Here is a 24,068-nt window from a genome sequence, read left to right as displayed (position 1 = left end):
CTCGTCGAGGTTTCGCAGTTTAAAACGAGCAGAAAAGTTAGAGCGATCGACTTTCTTCCCTATCGCGTAATCGCAGACTCGTTTCTCGCACGATTGTTCAATATCGTCTGCCTGACGCGAACCGACGCAACGTTTCAAACACGTTTCGCGCTTTTACTTTTCACCGGACGCGCGTAGAAGCAGTAAACCGAACAAACCCGTGAACGGGATCGCTTTTAAAAAAATCTATATTATACGAAACCATACGTTGTCCCCTTTTAACTCTCTTCATCGCCACCACTTGTTCGCTCTTTCAGTCTACGAGAGTGACCCAACGTCGAGTAATCGTTTTTCTTATAGTACTCCTTCTTCGTGTTTATGCTTCTTGTGCAAGGTTCCTATCGTTGGTTATCGTATGTACCGTCCCAGGCAAAAGTAGTAAAAGTAAATCTGAAAAATATTTTAGCGTAAGTAAATATTAATATCAAGTAAGACTAATGTTTGTTTCGCAGACGAATCTATGCTGTCACTGTCGGGGCACCGATCAGACGTGCGGAACGTCTCGAAAAGCGTCGTTGCCGGTGAACAATTCGGCGCCGCCTCTGCCACCTTTGTCACCTTCGCCACCTTTGCCACCTCCGCCACCGCCTCCCGATCCCCCGGTAGCCGCCTCCTCGAGCCAAGGCCGCATTTTGCCGCCGCCTCCGCCTCCGCCGCTTTTCGCCGCCAACGCGACGCAAGCCGATGCATCGATGGAACCGCCGCCCATCCCACCGCCGCTCCACGTGCTGCCCGTCGCGCGGGCGCCCACCCCCGACCCGCCGAATAATCACGCGAGGCTGCTGCCGCAACAGGAAATACCCACCCCCAAGGCAAAAATGAAAACGATCAACTGGAACAAGATACCTAATAACAAAGTACTCCTACCAGCCTATATTAAGCAGAGCGACGGAAAATTAGTGGTAGAAACCAGTCGACCAAGTATTCGAATCTTTGTCACGCGCAGGTCATCGGCAAACGAAACATTTGGTCATTGGTCGCCAACGAGCATCAAAACTCCCCCATGGCGGACATAGACTGGGCGGAAATGGAAGGTCTGTTCTGTCAGCAAGTGCCGCCAATGTTACCCGCCGCCTCGTGTTTCTCCTCCTACGGAAACAGCTCCGACGCTGAGAGACGCCGAAGAGAACCGACCGAGGTGGGCTTACTTCTTTTTAGATCGGTTTCGATTTCACCGATCTATTAAATATTTCAGATCGCGCTTCTGGACGGCAAGAGGAGCTTGAACGTCAACATATTTCTCAAACAGTTTCGAAGGTAAGCATTACCGCCGTCGATTACCGCGTCGACGCGATACGTTTCAATAAAAATATGAGTCGTAGCTCGAACGAGGACATAATTCAGCTGATAAAGGAAGGCGGTCACGACGACATCGGTGCGGAAAAGTTACGCGGTCTCCTCAAGATACTGCCCGAAGTGGACGAGCTGGAAATGCTCAAAAGCTTCGACGGGGACAAGTCGAAGCTCGGAAACGCCGAGAAGTTTTTCCTGCAACTCGTCCAAGTACCAAAGTATGAGGCAATCAAATTTTGTTCTGCTTGTCGATAACAATTCGCTCGTTTAATTTTACCTTGTCTTCGTTCGTCGAAAGCTACAAGCTACGTATAGAGTGTATGTTGCTGAAGGAAGAATTCGCTGCCAACATGGGCTACCTAGAACCTAGCATCAACTCTATGATCCTCGCCGGTGAGGATCTAATGACGAATAAGCCGCTCCAGGAGGTCCTATACATGGTTCTAGTCGCTGGGAATTTTCTAAACTCGGTACGAAATAATCGTTCTGGGTTCCTAAAACAATTAGAAAGAGAGCAATCGATTAATAATTTAATATCACGCACAGGGTGGATATGCCGGAAACGCCGCTGGAGTGAAGCTATCCTCTTTGCAAAAGTTGACCGAAATCCGAGCGAACAAACCAGGAATGAATCTCATACATTACGTGGCTTTGGTAAAGTACACTCTCGCTCCCTCTCTCTCTCTCTCTCTCTCTATACCGTAACGTTCACGCGACTCTCAGTTTCACGTTTACGAATAATTTGCCTGGCAGCAAGCCGAGAGGAAACGGAAGGACCTGTTGAATTTCGCCAAGAGCATGAACACGCTGGAAGCTGCCACGAAGTAAGTTTGCTTTATACGGCGAACCAAGTTTCGGTCTAAAGTGAATTGTCACTTACAGGACCACGACCGAGCAGCTAAACAACGAGTTCAACGCCCTCGACACGAAGATCAAGAAAATCAAGGCTCAGATTCAGCTTCCTTCCACGGAGATCGACATACAGGAACAAATGGCTCAGTTCCTACAGGTATACAGGGTGTTCGGCCACCCCTGGGAAAAATTTTAATGGGTGATTCTAGAGGCCAAAATAAGACGAAACTCAAGAATACCAATTTCCTGATGGAGGCTTCGTTAAAAAGTTATTAACGTTTAAAGTTCCGCCTGTAGACAGGCAACCAGCGAACAGCTGCGTACGCGTAATAACTTTTTAACGAAGCCTCCATCAAGAAATTGGTTATCTTGATTTTCGTCTTACTTTGGTCTCTACAATTCTCTATTAAAATTTTCCCAGGGGTGGCCGAACACCCTGTATACGCGAACTATTTTGAGATCCTTCTATCTAAACTTTCAGATTCGACGATGGAAACGAGACTTTTAATATTCTCTGTTCCACAGATGGCAGAACAGGAGATGAGCCAGTTGAAAGGGGACATGGAGGAGCTGGAGACTGTAAGGCGATCGCTCGCGGAATTCTTTTGCGAAGACTCGAACACGTTCAAGATCGAAGAGTGCTTCAAGATATTCCATCAATTCTGTCAGAAGTTCAACCAGGCTGTCGCGGAGAACGAAAGGCGAAGAATTCAGGAGGAACAAGTCTTGGCGAGGCGCAAACAACGAGAAGAACAACTTCTAGCTAAAAAACGATTCCGTACGTGGATAAATTTAAAAATTTTTCTTTTCTTCCTACGCGTGCCTCTTTTAGTTTGGGGTAAAAGTTTAGTTTTTCTGTAATAAGTAAAAGCATTTAAGGTGACGATAAATAGATCCATCGTTTATTACCGTGCGTGTTTTCTAGTAACGAATCAAGCCGAGACGCCAGCCTCTGAATCCGAATGCAACCTAATCGATTACGGCCTCTTCGATCTCCATACCGGTTTACCTCAAAGAAATTATAGTCGTAACGATGCCAAGGTAAGCGGTCCCGTCTATTTCTTGCGTATCGAAGAAAGTACCGCGGCGCTCGCCGCGCTTAATTATACATACTTTTTAAACGCACAAACCACACGCCCTTTCTTTTTTCCATGCAGATGAAAAGATTGCAAAACGGAGGAGTCACGTCGGACGAAGACGTCTCGATCGCCGGATCGCCGAGCATTCGACGTCGCTTGGGCTCTTGTTCCGGCGGTACCGGCGACCAACTATCTACCAAAGAAGAAACCTACTCTCCAGGTCTTATCCTCGAACCCTCTGTCCTAAGACCGATCTATTTTCATACTTGCATCTCACGCGGTAGTCGACGAGGACCTAAAATAAGAATCGAAATGTTGCATTAGAGATCTTGTTTGGAAAGTCGATTAGAAAAACGTACCTTCCTGTCTATTTTATCAGACAATATTATGTATATAACGTGGAATTATTGGGCGTAATCCAGTCCGTTTCTCCGTATAGATGTGACGCCAAATGGCACCCTCCGTCGTCGCAGAAGTCGAATACCCTGCGAAGACGACGACGGTAACCTGATGGACTTTTTGAGGACGTCGGGACAAGACAATACTCGCGAAAGAAAGTCCTGGGGTAGTCTAGGTAGAATAGCTGGACGAGTTAATGGCCCGTGTTATAATAATTCAGGCAGAGAATTTGATATGTTAATTAATTGTTGAACAGATCGGTCGTGGGCACGAAGAGCTCGCGGTCAATCTCGCAGGAGCGATCTACTGAACGCAGACTTTTCGACCGACCGAGAAAGGGCGAGTTCCCCGTCGCCTCTGGTGGAAAACAAACCCTTCTTGCAAGAGGAAGAAACAAAACCTGCCGGGTAAGCCGTAACGATCGCAAAGAGATAATTGCCGAATAAATAAACGAATGAAATGTGTGTACGCGTGTTAAAAACAGAAAAGCATGGAGACAGAAGATCGAGGCGTGGTTGTCGGAAAACGAGAAAGAAGATCGTGCGGGTGAAGAACTTCAAAGAAAAGCGAGACAGTTGCACCAAGCTAATCGACGGTCCTTCGAAGACTCGGGTAAGCGAAACACGCGTATCGTTACCGTGAAATGACACGACGAAGCGTTCCATTTTAACTCGATCCTCGTGATATTACGTGCACAGAAAGTGAAGGCAAGACGAATACCCCGAACGACGGTAATTCCACGCACGAAGTTTACGACTCCGAAGTTTACGACTGGCGCCCGTCGGTCGAAAAAACGGACGTGATGCGCACGATGGAAGCTATAGAAGGTTACTTGTACCATTTCGCATCCTTCGACGCGTCGACTGTCCCTCTAGGCCCGTCTCGTTTTAAATATTTTCTACAAAGTTAATTTACAAGTGTGGACAGTCAACGCGACGATCACATTTTTATCGTGTTGATTAACTGGACGCAAACTGACTCATGCTTCGTTGCTTCGTTTCAGAAGCCGAAACGCATCCGTCCCAAAAGGACAAATCTCCTTGGCGGAAGTCTAGCTTAAACGTACCAAATAGTATGGAAGAGACTGACCCACGTTATTCCCGTAGGCTAAGATCAAGACTCAGCGCAGAGAATATCCTCACCTCCGGTACCTTGCAGTCGATCAAAGAGGAGGACAGAAAGAAGAACAAGATGAACGATACCGTCAACACGGATCCTCAGGACGAGCTGACGATTTATCTGCGGCAACCGTACAGCAACACCCAAGTCTCCGCGACGCGAAGATTTTCCAAGTACAAACGAGGCGCGGATGAAGAGAAAATCAGCGACAAAATCGAGATCGACTCGGACAATATTGAAACTCCGCCGGCGACTAGAAAGCTGTTCAGTCCGCCGAAGGAAGTGAAGCCGGTCGAGAAAGAGCCGTGCAGGAGGGAACGTTGCAACGGCTCGTTCCAAAGTCGCGATCTCAAGAACACGGTCGCGAAAAACACGAGTAACACAGATTTCGGTACGGGTAAGTCGTTAAATATCTAAACTACATATTATATGGCCTGAGGTAATCCAGAGCTTCTTGTTTGGGCGTCGATAGAGCCGGGTACTTTGAACGTACATCTGAAAATGAAATATTTCATTTGTTGAAAAGATTCTTTAAAATAGCAGTTTACTGAAACGTACCTGAACCAGGTGAGAATCATCGTCGACGCCGCGTTCGTTTCAGGTAACTTTGATAGGTACTCGGCGACGAGGAGAACACGGAGGTATAAAAAGGTGCAACAAGACTCGCCGGCGGAAAAGGAGTCCAAGCACGAGGTCGCGAGTACGGAGCCGTACGAGGAGAAACCACCGGCCCAACGTCCTCACAGTTTGCCGTTGTCCGAGGAGAGTCGCGACGAGGACGCGATGCTTCGCGTCTGGCAAGAGAAGTTGAAGCGTCGCGAGGCGTCGTCGTTCGACATCGCCCGTTCCGGCGAGGATCTTGAACGGTTGTCGAGGCCCGTCGCGTTCACGCACAGAAGCTCGAGGCTTCCGGTCAGCCAGCCACCGCCGGTCCTCGCGGTGACCAACACGGTCCTCAGCCCGGTGATGCAGGAGTCGCGACCACGGGAACCGTCCGTGACGGTTCTCGCCGAGAGAGCCGTGACCAGCCGGGAACGACAACGGAGCATGATCGACCCTAGTCAGGTGAAGGAGGCGATAAGGTTGACGAACAATCCGCCCAGTCAGGTGAATCAAATTCAAAACGGAACCAGCCCGTCGTCGCGACCAGACCAGACCGACATGATCGACGCTCCGAAACACCACGACGCGTACGAGGATCTAGGCGGTATTCCGGAGAGAAAACGCACGGAGCGAAACGAGATCAGAATCCAGCCGGGTCCAGAATCCTCGGTGTTCCGCGGCAGATTCGTTCCCGACATTTGCGTCACCTCCTCGTCCTCCCCGGGCAAAGCTCGGGACCAAGAGATGAACGACGAGGGATTCGAGGAGACGCAGAGTCTAGTTTCCGAGACGCTGAGCCAGGAAACGTCGTCCGGCAATTACGAGACGGACACGCACGACTCGACGCGATGTTCGCCGGCCGAGCTACGCTACACGGGAAACGAGGCCGATCGCGCGCGCGCCGTCGCCGAAAATGACCGCGAGAAGCCGGACGGCCACGCGAAAAAGTCGATCGACAAAACGCTCGAGTCGTCGATCAAAGGGTTCGAGAAACGCGCGAGCTCGATGAGAAAGACTGGCGAGAAGAGCAGCTTTCTACCGAAGCGAACCAACAGTTTGAAACGCGACTCTGGGCCTGGGAAAACGGAGAGTACGCAACGGAACGCGAACGCAACGTTGCAGTCGATCAATCCGTCGAGGAACGAGGTGGAACGGTCCGGTTCGAGAAGCAGTCTCAGAAGCTCGCGAAGCTCTTTGAACAGCGCCACCTCGGTGAACACTGTCCGGAACTTGGTACCGAATCACGCTCGTCTTCGGACTTACACGTCCGCTATTTGCGCCCTCACCAACGATCTGAGGAAGAGCCCGTCCAATGCTCCGTTGCCGCCGAAAAATATTGAGAAACGTCGAATTAATCCGCGCTCCACCGTCACCAGGATACCCGCTAGCAGAAGCAGCAGTAGCGGAAGCAGCGTCGGTCCAGCTGCGAGAACAGTTCGGAAATCTCTTGGGGTGAGTCCATGCATGGTGATGAATTTCTCCGCAATTCTATCCCTATCAGTTTTACTGGTTCTTGGCTCGAGCCAAGATCGACACTTGGAGTCGGTTCTAGCCTTATCCGGTGTTGTAATACGTATTCCAAATGAATAGAATCTTGAAAATCTTGTCACTCTTGATAGTTGTACAAGTTGATTGTCTTGAAAGTCTTGAGAACGTAGATAACTGTAAATCTCGAGTGTCGAGTCAACGAACGTTTAATATCTCAAGTACACACGAGTACCTATATGTATACCTAAATCTTCAAGTTGCATCGATGGGCGACCATTGTGTTTTCAGGTGTCGGGCGAGCCGCAAAAGGGGAACAAAGGACGAACGATTGGCTCGCGCAGCAGCAGCAGCAGCGGAAGCGGCAGTATCGTCGGACATGAAACGATTTCTTTGAATCGTTCGGCCGGCGATAAAGCACCGGTTACGAGAAGCAAGTTGATCCATCCTCGAGCCGTAACCAGAAACCACGGTTTCATGAGACCGACGGCGGCGAGCGTCAACAAAGGCTCTATACCGAATCTTCCTAGAAGCATCAAAAGTTTGGTCAAGTGATTCCTCATTCGCCAGAAAAGAATCGATGCGTCGCAGTACCCTAGAACAATTCTGTGCCCATGAAACAGAAAATGTCGACTGATCCGTCTCCACTTGGTCCACAATTTAGAGCTATTTTGTTACACTCGCGCTGTTAACGCGTTGCGTGCGTTTAAGCAGGACAAATATCGTTTCCGTTAAGGGTTGTAGCGTCGACGAACTAATCGTTTTTAAAATTAACTTTGTTACATTAACATAAGTTACATAGTGGCATTATACCTGCAGACACACGCAACTGTAGATGTGTCGGACGCGCTAGTACGATCGCTCGATCGCCAACGATCTACAATCTTCGATGGAACATGTAAGCATACGACGATCGATCGACGTGGGACCGGCGAATAAAAAATAAACGTTCGAGTCCCGATGTCGTTTGTATCGGTTCAAGTCTCTTATAATTTACGTCGAATTAGCTAGTACGTTTAATTAATAATTCCTTCCACTCCCTTCGAATACAGTTTCAAATATGTAATATATGTATAAGTGTACTAACTAAGCGTGTACGACATATGTAAGTTTCATCGATGATAGTACGCATGTTGTAGACCACGATCACTTAGTAAATTAACGAATTAAATAAATGTAATTTAATTTTGTTGAAAAAAAGGATGCACACCAGAAATGGGTGGTCTCGAAATAAAGAAAGGACGATTAAAAACATTGCAGGGACGGGTGATTTACTTACCGAGAGACTAGTAAACGATTTCACATACTCTCGCCACCGAGTTTCGACGCATTTATCATTATCAGTATATTCAACAAATAATATCTACATATACATATAATACACTGCATAAAAAAGAAACGTTCTGCCGCGTGGTTGTTACCAGTTTCATCCACAGGACGCTTCGAGTCATTTTTCGGAAGCGTTATTCGATTCCGAGAGACATTAGTAACCAAGGGAAAAGGTAATTTTTTCCAACCGACGTAAACGATCGATTTAATAACGTAGACGTAACGTCGAGCAACAACTCGTAGTCATCTTCTTACGCGCCCGATCGGTAAACGTATTACTTCATCGTTTTAACTTCGGTAAGAAAGGAACAAAACAAAACGATCTCTAGAGACGCGCAAGCAATTAAATATAAATACTAGAATATCTGTGCGTAACGATAAATATCTTGAACGGACGAACAAAACTTACTTTCAACGAATTAAACATGTTACGAAACAATGTAAACGTAAAATAACAACCGGACATTGAACAACGACCAAACCTTGGAGAGAATTTCGAGGGATTAAATAAGCGTTTAATCTCTCATCGACGGAACGTATACGGAACGTATACGGAACGTATACAACGGGGTTATTATACTGTCTGAGAACGATCACGGAATCCAAGGAGCACCGGACTCTGCGGTGCTAAGATGAATTCAAATTGTAAACCAAGGTCCTCGTCCACAACAATCTCAAATTCCCGTATAATCTATGAGAAGAGAAAATATTTCGGTATACAGGGTGTTTCATAACACGCGGTACCTGCTCCAGTGGAGGACAGAAGAGTTACTGTAGGTTAAGGTTAAGGTTAAGAAGGACATTTCACCCAATCGGTCTGTAAGGATCGGAATAATGTAAGAGAAAAATATGTATAAGAGACGGCAGAGAAAAGGTATTCTCATAGAACTAGCATACAAAGAAAATTCGTTAAGGACATGGAAAAGGAAAAATGTTAAGGACACATACCTTGATATGGAAAACTGGCATGGAAGTAAATGTGTTGTGTTAACGGGTGGGATAGGTCCTGTAGGAGTGTTTCTCTAGTCTGCTGATTGTTTGGGCTTAAATACGCTGGATTTTTATATCTGGAACCACTTGGACTATGCGACAGATCGAGAAATTGAAAAATATTAGTGGAAAAGAAAATCAGATAGGGTATATGTATATAAATATTAATTGTTTTTATCCCCTGTCCACCATTGAGACAGATACTAGATGTTTTTGTTCGCAAGGTAGAGACAAAGTCATAGCACAATCGAGTAGAGGTTATGTTTTTGTATAGAACTGGTTAGAAAAATTGATGGAAAATAAATAATATTGTTCTATGATTTTTGTTCTCGCCTTGTAGATGGTACAGAGTGCTGAGAAATGTACGATTACGATAGCATAGGTGAATTGTAACCCTCGATCGGCCAAGGTCTGTAAAGTTGCAACGAAACTAACTCGAAATTCAATTCTTAACACTCTGTACACGATTGCACGGGAATAAAAATTCGATGGACACGAACCTTTGCCAGAATAAGCTGCAATGCAAGTTCCACGAAACGTTTACCCGGGCATATCCTTCTACCGATTCCGAAAGGCGCGACCAATAATGGCGAATGCGGCGTGACAGGCTTCAGCCATCTATCGGGCAAATACTTGGCGGCATCTTTGAAATTCTCTTCGTTCAGACCGGCGATCCAAGTATGCAAAATAACCACTGTCTGGAAACGTTAAGAGGCGTCAGACGATAATATTTTGCCCTTCGATTTTAAAGAAACGATACGTTAGAGAAATATCTGACTCACTCCCGCGGTAAGATGATATCCGCTTAGCTCAATGGGTTCGTCCAAAATGCGAGCGACACAAGTTGTCGTGGGAATTACTCTAAACGCAAAACAGCAATGCAGCAGACCCGCGTTACGCGACGATGCGACGAAAGGAATGTTTCAATGAACGCTAATACGCACCGAAACGATTCGGTGATGCAGGCACGCAGATACTTGGCTTTCCGTAAATCCTCGATCGTTAGATCGCAGCCCGGTGGCGCCAACGAGCACGCCTCCTCGTACAGATCGGCTTGCACCTTTGGATTGCGCCCGATCAAATCGAACAGAAACACCAGAGTGTTTCCGAGCTGCACGAACGGATACCACCAAAAAGATAGGAATTAGAAAAATAATCTTTAAAAGGATATTACAACAGTTTTCTAGTTCTGCTTCGAACGCGAGATCGTGGTTGGCTTACCGTGTGAATGCCTGCCGCTATGAAGTCTACGATGGCCGCCTTTTTGTCCCGCACGTCGAGACTCTTTTGCCGTAGAATCGACTGAAAGATCGCTTCCACCGATTCGTCTTTAGCATCGTCGCGCTTCTCCTGTATCGTAGCGTCGACGATGTCTGAAATTATACTGAACGAGGCCGCCCACTTATTAGCGACAATGGCCAATCATCAATCGTACGTATGCACAGTCAACTTTATACGATTCATCCCACCTAAATGAAGGGGAGAAGCAGTCTTATCTGTATATCGGATAAATTACAAGTAGTCCGATTTGTATCGTGTTTGGACTCGTTTTAATCAGAAGAATCTGAAAAATGGATCGGTACCACAATTTATTTATCTTTCTTCTCGATCGATGTTCTGGTTCGGTTCGACAGTTGACTGTGCATTATCGTACCTATATGTATACCCCATGATTTCCTCCTCGTGTCTCGGCAAAGACGCGCGAACACGTACTTGTATATAGCGTCCTCGCTCTCGATCAGCTGTTTGTAAGCGGACGTTGGCAGCCACTTCCAAAGCGGCAAGCCGTAAAAGGCGTCCCGCGATGCGGTGAAGTGAACCCGGACAGCTTCCGCCAATCTCATCGTGACCGAGCTGCTAGAATCCGGCTTGAGGAAACCGAGATGACGGCCCAAGATCAGCGTGCACGTACCTAACGCGAAAGAGTAGAAGGTAACGGTACCGCCGATCGATCATCGGTTACGCTTCCAAAGCTTACTTTCGAGTCCCATTTTGTAGGCGAGTTCTTCGAAACCCGCCACTTTATGCCCCGTCCTTCGTCGACGAATTAAATCGATGAACGAGTCGGCGACGATGTTGAGCGCTGGGAAGAAGCCAAGGACGGTACTGGCCCCGGTCAGCTCTGACGTAAGAGCGGTCCGAAGATCGTGCCACGCTTGCCCCTGTCTATCGAGTCGCATGTTCGTTTAAATTCTCCTCGAGGCTTACGTCAGAGCCGCGAGCCGCGAATCGGGGATGAACTCACGCGCGGAGATTGCAGACTTTTTGGCGGTCTACTAAAATACGCGTGAACCAACTACTCACTCGTTTACTAAACCAAGGTTCGTGTAACGATCGCGACGACTGCGACGGTAGTGAGATATCACCTCCTGCGGAGGACGAAGCGGGTATCTCGAGCTTCGTTTGAAGACGGCTTCGATGTCGCGTCGGGAAAACACCGAGATCACGGGGAAGTTCCATAATGCCTCTTCTTTGCACACCGGCCCGTATCGTTGATTCAGATCTATTCTTGAATGATAAACGACACGCTATGTTAAAACATTATATACGGAAAGACACTTGTAGCGAGTGCAATAACAAATGGATAAATAAACCTACAAAGTTAACAGATTACAACAGACTATGGTTTTTGGGATATCAACGACGACCCTATACGATACGTATCAACGTTCCAGTAAAACGTGCTGGCTCTTTTCAAGAAACAAATATAACATATTATTAATAGCTGTTAACAGTTGTGGCCGTCCATGTTTTATCTCGGTTGGCAACCGGTTCCTGTTCCACGTGTTTGTCGCTTAAAGAAAGATCTCACGATTGGATCGCTTTGCGTTTATAACTATCTCCGTCCGTTATTTTCATCCTCTTAATTACGAACTCTTGCCATCAACCATTAACTTTCTCGAACATTGTAAAAAATAAGCGGAACGACAACGATGGCCAAACTTCTTACCTTTGTAAGCATCGTGAACCTTATTCAGTCGATAGTATCCGAAACAAGAAAATATCCACCTGGTTCCAAGGATCGGTAGGGAATAGGGTCCTGGCACGTCCGACACCGTTCGAAATTTTCTTTGGTGTTTCATCTCTTTGACGGTGGCTGTTGTTGTAAAAAAAATAAAAAAACATACTATTACATGTTGTTAAGAAACAGGAGGGGAAAAAGGGAACTGTTAATTTAGTTCGTCACGAGTCGAGCGAAAGAATCCGATTTCTACGCCGGCGAGCGAGAGCTTTACGCTCGAGCCTTAAGGTTTCTTCTCGACGAGCGCAAGAAAGTCGTTTCTAAGGTTGAAGGACGCGATTACAGGCGCGACCTTGTCGCGCATAACCACGAGCTCTCCACGCTTAGAAAGGGGACCGTGACCGTACACGCGACGTCGCTCGCTTCAAATTGAAGGTCGCCTCGAACACCTCCTCTCTATAAAGTACAATTTCCTTGCTTTCTTTCCTTTTCTATACATATACCGTCTCGAACGCGCCGCTACGAAGAAAGAAAGGAAGGAAGGAAGGAAGCAAGCCTTCCGTGGCCAGGGGTTGGCCAAACTGATGACGACCCGCCGTCTATCGACTCGACATCCTATTTCACTCGAGACGCAGAATTTTCTCTCCATTAAGATACTTATTTACGCTGGTTGACGCCTGGACGCCTGGACGCCTGGACGCCTGGACACCATGACATTGGCATTGACATTGACGTTTGCTGCGAGGGCGAGGGTACCGATTAACTTATCCTAGATGTTTTAATTGCCGGTCGCTTATGGTTCTCGAGATAAAGCGTATACGGCGAGAAACAGGAACGATGCCCGTAGACTTAAACGAATCTAATCTTCGGTAACTCATTAAGAATACAAAGAGAAGTAAAATATACGTATATGTATTTCATAATTCTTCCGATAGCGGATATACTTGGAGACGATACTGCGACGCAACGGAATATTATTTGCTTTATACGTATATTTTAATGCGCTTCCTCCATCATTCGTTCACCGAACAAGCTCCAAGTTCCCCCGCGTCCTACGGGTCTCTTCGACCTCACAGAAATTTCCTTTCCTTTTCTCGAACAAAACCCACCGTTTGTCTTGTGACAGGTTCCGGTCCAGAACCACCAGGCTGGTCGATAGCCCGTGGCAAGTATCAATATTGCCAAGAGCGCCGCTGCGATAACTTCGAACCAGGCGCTCGAAAGTAACATCTTGAAACGGTACGCCGGAACTCCTACGAAAACGAAAATTATTAGGACACGTCCATATGAATTTACATTACACGCAATCGTAAATATTTCTCGCAAATACACCGTAAGAATTGATCTTCGATTCGAGAAGAATTCACAATTAGTCTAACAGCGAGAAATAGAACGCGTGTATGGCAGATGCGTAAAATGCGAGCAGCGTACGTATACATATGTATACATGGAGGGTCGACGCGAAAGTCATAAATCGTAGATAGGTGGTTTCATCGAGAGCTCGGAGGAACACGTACGAAACAGGAAATTGATAGAGAGTCGGTTCTTGTAGTTCGATTTGCGAGCGATACGCTTGATACAAGATGTGCAGAAGAAGCCAAGCGTGATCGATAAAATCAGCCGTGACCAGAAGATGGGCACGATTCCCTATCTAGGTAACGATTTTCGAACAACGAACGGAAAGTAAACAATCTCGGTTGCAACAAATAAATGAAAATTTATCTACGAATCTTTTGGCTTTTTACTTCATTATTTTGCACAATTTTTTAAACAACTATCGTCCATGTACGTGACCAGAAGAGCTTCTCTAGAACCGTTTGAATATTTAAAGAAGGTTTGCAACACCTCTGGTAGGCGCATACATAGTATACGTACGACGAGAAGGCAGCACACAACCGCGGATAATAAAAGGAGGAAAAAATGTCACGGCGGGTGCGTGGCTTCCTCTGCATCTACTCGAGGTTGACTGACTGCCCCAGTGTTATTTACGGACCGCGTTTCTTTTATTTGCAACGCGACGATAACGCGTGTCGTCGTCGCCGATGACCCCCGGTGCTCTCGCGGCGACTCTAATCTCCGAGAAGCAACCGCTCGATCGCGTATTACATCTAATTGCGGCACGTATATCTAATTAGGGGACCATGTACGCGATGGTATCGTGCAATGAAAATACGCGTAAAATTGCGAGCCCTCGGACAATCGAACGGCGTGGCGCCGAGATTACACGAATCGGGAAACAAATATTTTCGTTCCACATAAAAGGCGATTACAAGCCTTCGAGATTCTCTAATACCGAATTATACTCGTGCTAAAAATACCTATGGCGTAAATTTAGTAATTTACATTTAATTATATGGATGCAATTAATTATTCTAATAAACGCTCTATAACTTAACGCGAGTCGCGTAACCATTATCTATCAAGTCTGTTGTCGATACGACCTACAAACAGTTAATATTGCAAAGTGGTGTGCCAATAGCATCAACTTTTAAACGGTACACCCTGTATGCGTCTAGAGAGAGGTATGACAATAAAGATAACCACGTGTCTGTGGGTAATTGTGTGCCAAGATAATGAAACGGCACTGTCACCGCTGTCTAGTCTAATAGCAAACAAAGATTAACATTGGTAAGAGAAACAACAAAGAAATTCCAAGTTTGGAGGTTACAGATATGTGAAAATGGATCGTCGAATCGTTAGAAAACGGATGGACGGTACATACTTGACGTATGGGGTTTAATTTACCTCGCGTTACATTATTTTCAGCTTAACGACTATTCCACGTGCCAATTAAACGAACGAGTCCCTAAGAGATAACCGGCATTATTCTCTCTATGTATATCGTCCGTAACGGCAACTTGTTGCCACGGTGTAATCTCTTCTTCGCCACTCGTTAACGACAATTACCGGTCGACAAGCACCGGTGTAAATACGAAAATCCGTCGTATAATTTCAATGTTTAAACGCCGTACAACGAGCCGTGTTACAACGTTACGTAAATCTCGATTCCTTCCCGTAATAAACGTGAGCCGAGAAAGTTAAACGCCTGTTATCTTATTAGAGCGACGTATTTGTCGGTCAATCGAATATTTACGTTCCATCGCACGCAGTTTAACTATGTTCTACGTTACAACCGCTCGTGACACGCGGTTAAGGGGTAAGACCAGTGTAAAAAAAAAAATTGCAAAAAAACGGTTTATTTCAGGTTTTCACAGTGGTCTTACCCCTTTAATTACACCAATATTCGGACAATAGAGCACCTTCAACTTCAACTATGTATATCCTGGTTAATTATGCGGCAAATTAACCGAGTACTGTCTTCGAAATCTGCTGTTTCCCGTAGTATACATATTTTCGTAGACGAAAATAAGATCGTTCCACGATGACTCCTCTTGGAAAATCTTTTGCAAACGTTAAACGCCTCGTTCTATTTGCTTGACTGATATGTAATATACATATGTGGCTTCTTAATCCCTGCAATAACAAGACTTTTTTTTATTACATAGACTACCAAAAGGAGGAGAGTACTTTGTATCCAGTAAATGAAATCTATAATACCGAAATAAAATTTTATATTTTTAATGTATGCTAAGATAAAAAGAAGAATATTCCTGGTAGCATTGTGTAAGTGCTTCGATTCTATATTCGTCTTTAAATCTGTCGAGACGATGCCTGCTACCGTGCTTTTTTTAAATTTAACATAACAGCAGTCCGACGATACGATCTTCCCCTTTCGCGATGAAGAATTGCGAGTTAGCGTAAACTAAACGAACAGTTCTCACTTTCGCAATGCATTATCACCAACGACTATACGGTGTGTTCCTTGATCTGTGTATTTTACGTTGGAATAATTCGATAAAAAAGATCAATTAAAAGTTATTAATCTTAAATATTAAGTAGTTGAATCGATTGTCGCTTAACGATTTAGAAACAGAACTCGATAACCGTCCTTTGGACCTTGTGTTCTAATTCTATAAACACTTCCCCACGCACGAGTCGTTGAAGCACTGTCGGATTAGTGGAAATGGGATTTTCCAATAACTATGGAAGTATAATGTGTCGAGAAACGGCGAGAAACGTGTGGAAGACCCGCGATTAAATCTTTCACCAGCGACTGACTAACTTCCCTTCCGCGTTACATCCCACTCCCGCTTACGTACTTTCATGCTCCGCTATAGTTTGGATTTTCTTTCGTTTTGTTACCATTATACACACGCGTAAATAAATCGCTACACTGCACCGCGTAGCTGTTAAACGAAAGTAACGGCACCTAGGAAAAGCTCCATGTATTTATCATCGACGAAGAAACGAACGAACGAACGATCGATCGATCAAAAATTTCATCGTTCGATTTAACAAAACCGTTCCCACGGTTTGGGGTGTACCTCGTTTTTCCGCTAGGCACACGTGCTCGTGCTCGCGCGACTCGCATTAATACGCCTTCCATGCCAGTTTTCCCTGTTTAACGATATATTATTTACATTTTTCCAAGTTAGAGCACGACGGAAAAAGTATTCGTGATGCTACTCAACGCTAGATTCGACCTAACCGCAAAGATACGTTGAAAACGGTCACCGATGACCGCCGCGGTAGTAAACACGATAACCTCTACGCCGAATAATTTCTCTTGGCGCGAATGTAAAGCAACGCGAAGAAGATAACGTCCGAAGAGAGATTGAACCCGGAAATAGGAACTCGCGTGCTCGTGTCACACAGGTGGGCAGACGATCGACCGGTAAACAAAAACGAAACGTTCTTGTACTTACGGAGGGTGAACGTAGCCGAGGGACAGTTAAAAAGAGACACCAAACGTCGCCCGTGGCCGTCGTTGTCACTGCCGGTGATGGGTAGCAATGGTAACGGCAGTGACGATTGTGGTGGTGGTGGTGGTGGTGGTAGTGGTGGTGATGGTAGAGGTGGTAGCACCGGCGTTAAAGTCAACCGTGACCGATATGAAAAAGAGAAATTCGAAATTTCGCGCTTGCGGTTATTACCGTTGACCGTTTCGCGACTGTTGTCCGCTGGCAAAGAAGAACAGCGCCGGAAACGAAAAAGGAGTAAACGCGAGATGCAGAGAGAGGATCAACCACGAGCAATCGTGTGCTCGCCAATTTGCGAGCGAGCCAGTAAAGGTTCGCACGCCGGCGACAAGCACGCCCCGAGGCGAGACAACCGATACGAAACGAGCATTAATTGCCGTTAATCGATGTATCGGTCCAACCGTTGATAGATCTCGATTCGATCAATCGAGCCGTCGCGCGCGCCGGGCAAACGAACAGGGCTCCGTGCTTCGTCGTTTCCTTTAAACTTGCGTGTAGACGACGGAAAGAAGCTCTGGAGCGGATACCGCAAGCCCGGTCCGTCACCGTTCCGCGGCGACGCTCGGAGACGAACTCTCTTATCTCCTTGTCCTCTGTTTACATGCTCCGCCGGACTACGGCCACGGACAGGCCGAATCATCGTCGGAGGGGGTAGCTCGGAATAGTGGGGATTCGAACCGAGAACGAACGCGACACGCTCGGTAGATGGCGCGATACAACATCGCGGTTCACTTGGCGAACGAATTTCACCCACCTTCAACCGTACCCGAGCAAATTTTATTTTCAATGATAATGGAAAACAACATTCCTGCCTTTCTTTCCAGTAACTTTGTTATTTGAAATATAATCGAAATATCGATTTATTTGAAACGACAAAAACGGACATAATTTGTAAACCAAAGATCAGAACGTAAATTATATACGATATTTATTAAATCGCTATTGGCACATATTTGTCGTCCAACTTGCGTTGCTTGTTACGTATACTTCTTACACTCTCTACTGCGATTATTTGTCATTATACCAAAGGGTGCCCGTTATATGTATAAATAAACGAATTAGAACAATCTGCTTAAAAACGCGGCCCACAGCCGACTGATGCGCTTCCTGGACTTCTCGACGAATCACCGTACCGAACCGATGTGACCGACATGTCATCCTTAATTCTCTCGTAAATTTGCATACCGACCTACAGTTTTTTTTTTCTGATAATTAATTCACTCATGCGTGTGACCAAACAGTTGCACAGAACAAGCTAGATCTAACCAGGAGAAATGATCCCATTTATATTTCGAAGCATCGATTTGAATTAGCTTTCGATTTAAGGGGGTTTTCTACCGTGCAATGTATACTTTTAGTCGAAACGGACAAAATTCGTTCGTAACGAACCGTATCGTTGCTCGCGACCTTGAAATTCCAATGCTTCGAGCCGCTAGTTTCAACACGCTTCTATGATTGCGATAACATTAAGAGCGACGATACTAGAGACGAACATTGAAACGAAAAACCAAAAGAACAAGTTTACAATTGAAACTTGTGCTGTTATTACGTCAGAGTATTTTGTCGCGTACCGTAGTACGAAATAAATAATTAATTTACTAGCCGTGCGAAATGAGCGTTTTCTGCAATGTAACCGTTCTCGCGAAAGTTTCCGATCCGACAAAAGTTTGACCTCCGCGTCGGTGTGCACGCACGCACGCACGCACGCGGTACACCTATATCAGATCAGTACGAGCGCAGCCCTCGCGCGCCTGAAGCGGACACACACGCGCGCGCGTGTGGCCAACGTATCGGTACACCGAAGATGATCGACCAATGTTGACCAACCAGGAAGCGATCACGGACAACTGGTCACTCGCCGGAATTCTGTCCGTTGCGATTACACGTTTCAGTGGTCTGCTTTAAAATCGGAATCCTCCTCGGAACTCGTTTAACGCGATGCCGTTAAAGCAAGAATTTTCTCGCGTGGTTCTTTATTCGGCGTTCAGCCGACCAAACGTGTTCGACGAAACAACTCGTTGTTAGTAAGCGAAGAATTAAAAAATTCCTCTTATTATCAGCGATCGATCACGATCGTTCGAACGTTGAAATTTCTAATTATTACCACAACTGAATATTTTGACAATTCGTTGGCTCAACCGTCGTACAGCGTGCTAGTAAAAATGAACGGCAAAACTTCCGTGAAAATGTCGATATTCGGATCCAGGCTGCGTCCGAGGCCCTCGATCACCACCATGCTCAGAATCACGCTGCTGAAGGATCCGTCTTGCTTGACTCGGTGTCGAACCATCGCTGAAAATAATTCGGTCACGACCGTGCTCACGCTCACCTGCAAAAATTTCGAACAAACATTTAGAATTTCGTGTATTTGTGAACGTTTGGAAAATTACATTAACGCTGCTTTGTAGATGAGAGTCGACAATATCGCGCATCGTGCTCTTGAAACCCTCTGGATCTAGAGACGCTTGCGAGCTGTGATCCAGAATGTACTCCGCCGCCAGTTCACCCTGAAAATGAACAAAGTCGGAATCTATTCGAAAAGAATGGACGGGGAGAATAGTGATATCTGTACATACGTTACCCATCAATACCGAACGAAAAACGTCCCTAAGGTTTTGTTTACATCGATCGTTCAACGATACTACCAAACCGCAATCGAGTATGACCAATCGCGGATATCTTGGCAAGTAATCAGAATCGATAAATCTCCAAAGCCAGGCCCAGATTCTTCCGCTTGGCTCGATATTTCTTTCGACTAAGATGTTACCAGGATGTAAGTCGCAATGAATGAAATTATCCCTAAATACCTGTAATTCACGACCGACCGGTCGTGTCGTTCCCGATAATTCTTAACATTTACGGCCAACAAACTCGATAAAAAATCGATCGAATATTAAATTTAACGATCGCCCACCATTTTCAAGATCGTTCTGATCCCTAGTTTAGCTAATTTCCCTTGAAACTTGGTATCGTTGTACTCGAGATAATCAGAAATAGGCGTGCCCTCGTGAAAACTTTCCACGAGTATCTCACGCTGCGTGAAATTCGTGTAAGGAAGTGGGAAAACGACGTCCCGTTTTCCAGAGAAATTTTTCGAGAATTTCATTAGATTAGCCGCTTCCAGATGCATGTCGACCTTTACGAGAATCACAAAGATAAATGGTTAAGGTGAAACGAGAAAAGCATCGTCGGCTTTAGAAAGCAGAGCTTGAAGATTAGAACAATTTTCGGGCCCTGCTAGAAAGTCACTTGATTCTCCATTATCTGCGAGAATTCGTCGATGCAATCGGGAAGACTGAGCCAATGCAATTGTGGAACGATGTACGTCGCGCATTTGCAAATTCCCTTCATAATGGTGAGATCTCGTCTAAAAAAGGAATAAAACGGAAAGAAGAGTCGATGAAATATTCAACGGAATGAATTTATTTGCGTTATGTAAATGCAATAAAAAAAATCGGGACCATTGTACCTCAGTTGGCCTTTAATTCCAGGATGCAGAACTTTTATCGCTACCGGTTGCAACTTCCTATTGTGCGTGGTATCCTGTTGAATTTCATCGTCGTCGTACTTACCAACGAAAGTGATGATCCATTCGAGATTCAAGTATTCGATAACTGTAAAACATGCACCGTGAACCGGCGCAAACAATTAAAATTACTACTTTCGTCAAATTGAAACTTCCGGCCAAACGTCCGTCCGTCTACACTCCGGAACAAAAAGATAGCACACTTAAAAATTATTGTAATTTCTGTTTACTAAACATTACAAATTCAAAAAAACTTTTCCTACGCATATATTTGCAGACTGTCATTGTCGATACATATGAATGAAATGAGAAACTACTCTACTTGCCGACGTGTCGACAGCCTTGCTACAGTTTTGTGACTGAGAACCACTGGGACCAACCCATGCACGCAGCTGCACGCAGATTGCCCTACAGGCGTAACTTTAAACGCTAATAACTTTTTAACGAAGCCTCGATTAACAAATTAGTATTCTTAATTTTCGTCTTATTTTCACCTGTAGAATCTCCCATTAAAAGTTTTCCCAGGGGTGACCGAACACCCTGTATACATATGCATAAGCATGCTCATAGATGTAAACATTTTCAGTTTATAATACCAAACGGGAGAAATTATAAGACGTGCTATCTGTTTCTCCTGAAGTGTATCTTACGACAGAAACAGCGGAGTATAGTATTACACAAAAAGACTTTCTAATTTACTTTGCACGAACGTAGGTATTCGAGACTTTCGTGTTACTTGGACCCGAGCGTTCAGATCCAGCCATGCCTTGTACACCTGTCGATCGAACGTTGAAAAAAAATAACGAAGCGTCCGAAACCCCTTTGCTGTTTATACCTGAGCGCAACATCCTGATCCGATCGGTACTTTGTCCTCGAATTTCACAAATATGTTCCTCCAATTAGAACCGTAACTAGACTCGAGCAATTGTTTCGTGTAGCTCCACGAATGCGGGGAGACGGTACGTTGCAATTGCGAAAGCGTACAGCAAATATCCTCGGGGAACAAGTCTTTCCGAGTGGACGCCCATTGACCGAACTTTACGAATATCGGACCGAGTAGTTCGATACCTAAAAATTCGATGGTGTCGTAAGAGAACAAGTTCGAAAATAAATGAATAATTTTAGGGCCCAGTAGGGCCCACAAATAAGTGACCAAGCTCGGGACCGTTTATACGGGCATGGCTACTTCTCAGAATTGAACGGAGATAAGGCTGATACAATAGCTGGCACCCGATGACCATACATACAGGATATTCGGCTGAGGTGCTGAAATTTTTCGAGAAAAAAATTCAGAACGGGCGAAACTTTAAACGTTAATAACTTTTTAACGAAGCCTCCGTGAACAAAAAAACTGGTATTCTTGATTTTCGTCCTATTTCAGCCTCTAGAATCTCCCATTAAAATTTTTCCCAGGGCTGGCCGAACAATCTGTATAGAATGTATCGCTTGGCTTCTAAGAATTGGTGGAGATGTCACTTACGTGGGCACTACTGTACTGACAAGTCGTATAGTTACTTTTCCGAAGTATCGTGGGGAAGACGTGTCGGTGCGTGAAACGCGTCACCGAATACGCGATAGCCAATCCGATAACGATAGATCCTATAACGAAAATTCTTGCCAAAATTAAAATAGCATTCTGGGTTGCACCGAAGAAACCTTCGTGTTCCGGGTCGGTTATCAACGATTTACTCGTATGCGTTTCTGCTTGACGCTTAGGCTCGTACGAAAGAATAAGAATAGCCTGAACGACTCGTTTGGAACCCTCCAAGTTGATACGTCTCGCCAACGTGCGATAAAATCGAATCGGTGCCGCGTACTTGTAATTTCTTGTTTGCCAATTTTCTCGTCTATTTTGGCGAAATTTGCTCGAGCGGAGTATTCTTGAAAGGTTCGAATAAAATGCCATTATAATTATACACTATCGTTGGCCTTGTCGTAAAGAGGGCCGATAACTCAAGAAAAATATGTCCTTCGTTAAAACTCCATTAAGGCAATGCACGCACGTATTGCGTAATAAAAATCGTCTCGAGATCCAATAATGCCGTACGCGTTTATGTTCAAAGTAAACGTTCAAGTAAAATTTTCTAAACACACCATTGATCTATCGCGTGTCCAAGATACGTGTTTCAAATTCAATTCAAGGTATGTAGGTACGAGTTTCTTCTTTCCCCGTTTGGTAACACTGCCGGATGAATCCTCGACTCGACTCGAGTCGTCGACACTCGTCGATCCTTCTCGTTTCATGAGAATAAATAACTAGCGTGTATACTTCGCTTGTAAATTATTATAAGATCTTGTGTGATTGGGGCATTCATGTTGCACTGGGAATAGAAAAGGAAAGAGCGGTATTTCGAAGAAACAAGAAGAAAAGATAATTACGGTCACTCGATATCCTATACATTTCTTCATGTTTACAGTTTTCTAACCAAATCTGCTTGTTGCTCGTACTTTACCTAAAATAGACTTTTCCGACAATATATCGTGATAATATTAAAAACGTAATTATATTTCTGAATCTAGTACGTATGCATGTATGTATTTTCGACATATTCGGAGAAAAAAAAATTTAACCAATACATATTCCCTTTTCGTGAATTTAATCTTGATAAAGAGAATGTTGTCATATTATAGGGGCCTCGATTGAATTTGTTACGGTTAAAAGTAAATCGATACTTGGCATGCAAACGAACGATGAAAAAACGATGATGCAGTGTATTTAGACAAATTAATGGAATCGAACGAACAAAAACAACGGATTATGGTAAAGTATTTCGTTCGACTGCATTAAAAAGAGATAAATATTTATGAATATTGACGACAAAACGGAGAGTATTCCGAACGAAGAAACAATGACCGAATAATTTTACGGTACACGAGACCCGATACATGCATGGCTCTTGTATGCTGATAAAAGTTTGGTAGGATGCCCACAATAGCCAGTTCCTCTTTAACATACGAAATTCTCATGTACCTAAATTCCTTTTATTTTGGTATGTTTGCCATTTGTGAATTGGGCATGGGATTCTTCAAGGCTGCAAACTTACCTTCGCCTGGTATCAGCACAACATTAACAGAGTTTGCACTTTTGTTCTTCCTTATAACCACGGAAGGTGCCAGAATCTATCTTGGAAGAAAAGGAAACTTGACAGAACACGGACTACCAATTCTTATCGGAGTTATTTTAACTGTACCTAGCTCGTTAGCTACATTATACTTCTTGATCTGGCAAAATTATGTGCTGCGACTGGAAGTAATTCTTTGTAGCATACAACTAGTCCTCTTGGCATCCGAATTAATTATTTCCATCTTGTGCCTTATAGCTATCTATCGTCCTCCCTCTCCTGAAGAGTGAGCAATACCTTGGTTTCCTTCTATCCTCTTTGCAAATACATCAAAGTAACGTTGAAATAATTGAAATTTTATGTGAGAAACCTGTAAATGTTATAATGTATACAATATATGAACAAAGAAAATAGAAACGACGTAAAAGTCGTGAGTATTTAATTAATTTTCGTACCTTTGCAATTATTTACAGGCAATGAACTGGTGGAAAATCTTTTTAGTCCAAGAAG

The 24,068-nt window shown here is 44.8% G+C and overlaps 4 protein-coding genes across 14 annotated transcripts in view; 2 read left to right on the top strand and 2 right to left on the bottom strand.

The window, feature by feature from the left end:
- The window catches only part of Form3 (FH2 domain-containing protein formin 3), a 13,286-nt gene extending 5,724 nt beyond the window's left edge, over positions 1-7,562 (top strand). Inside the window, exons 8-25 of one of the 2 annotated variants that reach the window (XM_076782520.1) lie at positions 492-896; positions 986-1,177; positions 1,235-1,296; positions 1,362-1,550; positions 1,631-1,802; positions 1,879-1,986; positions 2,086-2,156; positions 2,215-2,341; positions 2,710-2,962; positions 3,110-3,225; positions 3,342-3,483; positions 3,703-3,837; positions 3,919-4,069; positions 4,147-4,274; positions 4,361-4,489; positions 4,666-5,172; positions 5,383-6,836; positions 7,161-7,562. In XM_076782520.1, coding sequence (XP_076638635.1) covers positions 492-896; positions 986-1,177; positions 1,235-1,296; positions 1,362-1,550; positions 1,631-1,802; positions 1,879-1,986; positions 2,086-2,156; positions 2,215-2,341; positions 2,710-2,962; positions 3,110-3,225; positions 3,342-3,483; positions 3,703-3,837; positions 3,919-4,069; positions 4,147-4,274; positions 4,361-4,489; positions 4,666-5,172; positions 5,383-6,836; positions 7,161-7,424 — 4,605 coding nt within the window. In that variant the 3' untranslated portion in view covers positions 7,425-7,562. Of the gene's footprint in view, positions 1-491; positions 897-985; positions 1,178-1,234; positions 1,297-1,361; positions 1,551-1,630; positions 1,803-1,878; positions 1,987-2,085; positions 2,157-2,214; positions 2,342-2,709; positions 2,963-3,109; positions 3,226-3,341; positions 3,484-3,702; positions 3,838-3,918; positions 4,070-4,146; positions 4,275-4,360; positions 4,490-4,665; positions 5,179-5,382; positions 6,837-7,160 lie in introns of both variants that reach the window. The other variant, XM_076782519.1, reaches the window with a different exon arrangement.
- Positions 7,260-17,530, bottom strand: Shd (cytochrome P450 family 24 subfamily A member shade). 6 transcript variants are annotated; one of them, XM_076782525.1, is made up of 11 exons: positions 13,588-13,715; positions 13,260-13,400; positions 12,139-12,285; positions 11,493-11,691; positions 11,167-11,354; positions 10,902-11,100; positions 10,410-10,572; positions 10,133-10,299; positions 9,971-10,049; positions 9,689-9,886; positions 7,260-7,395 (listed from the first exon to the last, which is right to left on the bottom strand). In XM_076782525.1, the coding sequence occupies exons 1-11, from the start codon at positions 13,619-13,621 to the stop codon at positions 7,381-7,383; spliced, it is 1,530 nt and encodes a 509-aa protein (XP_076638640.1). In that variant the 5' UTR covers positions 13,622-13,715; the 3' UTR covers positions 7,260-7,380. The 6 variants fall into 6 exon arrangements, with proteins under 6 accessions (XP_076638640.1, XP_076638638.1, XP_076638643.1 ...); XM_076782523.1 differs by lacking the exons at positions 7,260-7,395; positions 13,588-13,715 and adding exons at positions 8,103-8,889; positions 17,145-17,530 and having other exon boundaries at positions 13,260-13,403; XM_076782528.1 differs by lacking the exons at positions 7,260-7,395; positions 13,588-13,715 and adding exons at positions 8,103-8,889; positions 16,917-17,113 and having other exon boundaries at positions 13,260-13,403.
- LOC143350401 (putative aarF domain-containing protein kinase 2) lies at positions 15,411-22,420 on the bottom strand. The gene is given in 10 exon segments (XM_076782521.1): positions 15,411-15,624; positions 19,075-19,299; positions 19,361-19,477; positions 19,547-19,876; positions 19,879-20,106; positions 20,220-20,337; positions 20,440-20,584; positions 21,196-21,271; positions 21,332-21,564; positions 22,012-22,420. Coding segments are annotated over 9 exon segments (1,833 nt in total). The 5' UTR covers positions 22,403-22,420; the 3' UTR covers positions 15,411-15,624; positions 19,075-19,104.
- Positions 22,252-24,068, top strand: LOC143350403 (transmembrane protein 216). Of its 5 annotated transcripts, XM_076782530.1 has the most exons (3): positions 22,252-22,384; positions 22,914-23,027; positions 23,128-24,068. In XM_076782530.1, exon 3 carries the CDS (start codon positions 23,420-23,422, stop codon positions 23,846-23,848), a length of 429 nt encoding a protein of 142 aa, XP_076638645.1. In that variant the 5' UTR covers positions 22,252-22,384; positions 22,914-23,027; positions 23,128-23,419; the 3' UTR covers positions 23,849-24,068. The 5 variants fall into 5 exon arrangements, with proteins under 5 accessions (XP_076638645.1, XP_076638647.1, XP_076638648.1 ...); XM_076782532.1 differs by lacking the exon at positions 22,914-23,027 and having other exon boundaries at positions 22,255-22,384; XM_076782533.1 differs by lacking the exons at positions 22,252-22,384; positions 22,914-23,027 and adding an exon at positions 22,544-22,638.

The sequence above is a fragment of the Colletes latitarsis genome, chromosome 14 (genome assembly GCF_051014445.1).
Source record: "Colletes latitarsis isolate SP2378_abdomen chromosome 14, iyColLati1, whole genome shotgun sequence".
NCBI classification, from domain to species: domain Eukaryota; kingdom Metazoa; phylum Arthropoda; class Insecta; order Hymenoptera; family Colletidae; genus Colletes; species Colletes latitarsis.
The sequence above is the reverse complement of the archived record's forward strand: the minus strand, read 5'-3'. Positions and strand labels throughout refer to the sequence as shown.

Coding starts and splice junctions, on each gene's coding strand:
- Shd (XM_076782522.1), bottom strand. CDS start 13,621: ATGACTTTCGCGTCGACCCTCCATGTATACATAT. Junction 11,355..11,492: donor AACCTTGGTTTAGTAAACGA/GTGAGTAGTTGG, acceptor GCGACTCGATAG/ACAGGGGCAAGCGTGGCACG. Junction 8,890..9,688: donor TGCAGCTTATTCTGGCAAAG/GTTCGTGTCCAT, acceptor CTCTTCTCATAG/ATTATACGGGAATTTGAGAT.
- LOC143350403 (XM_076782530.1), top strand. CDS start 23,420: ATGCCCACAATAGCCAGTTCCTCTTTAACATACGAAATTCTCATGTAC.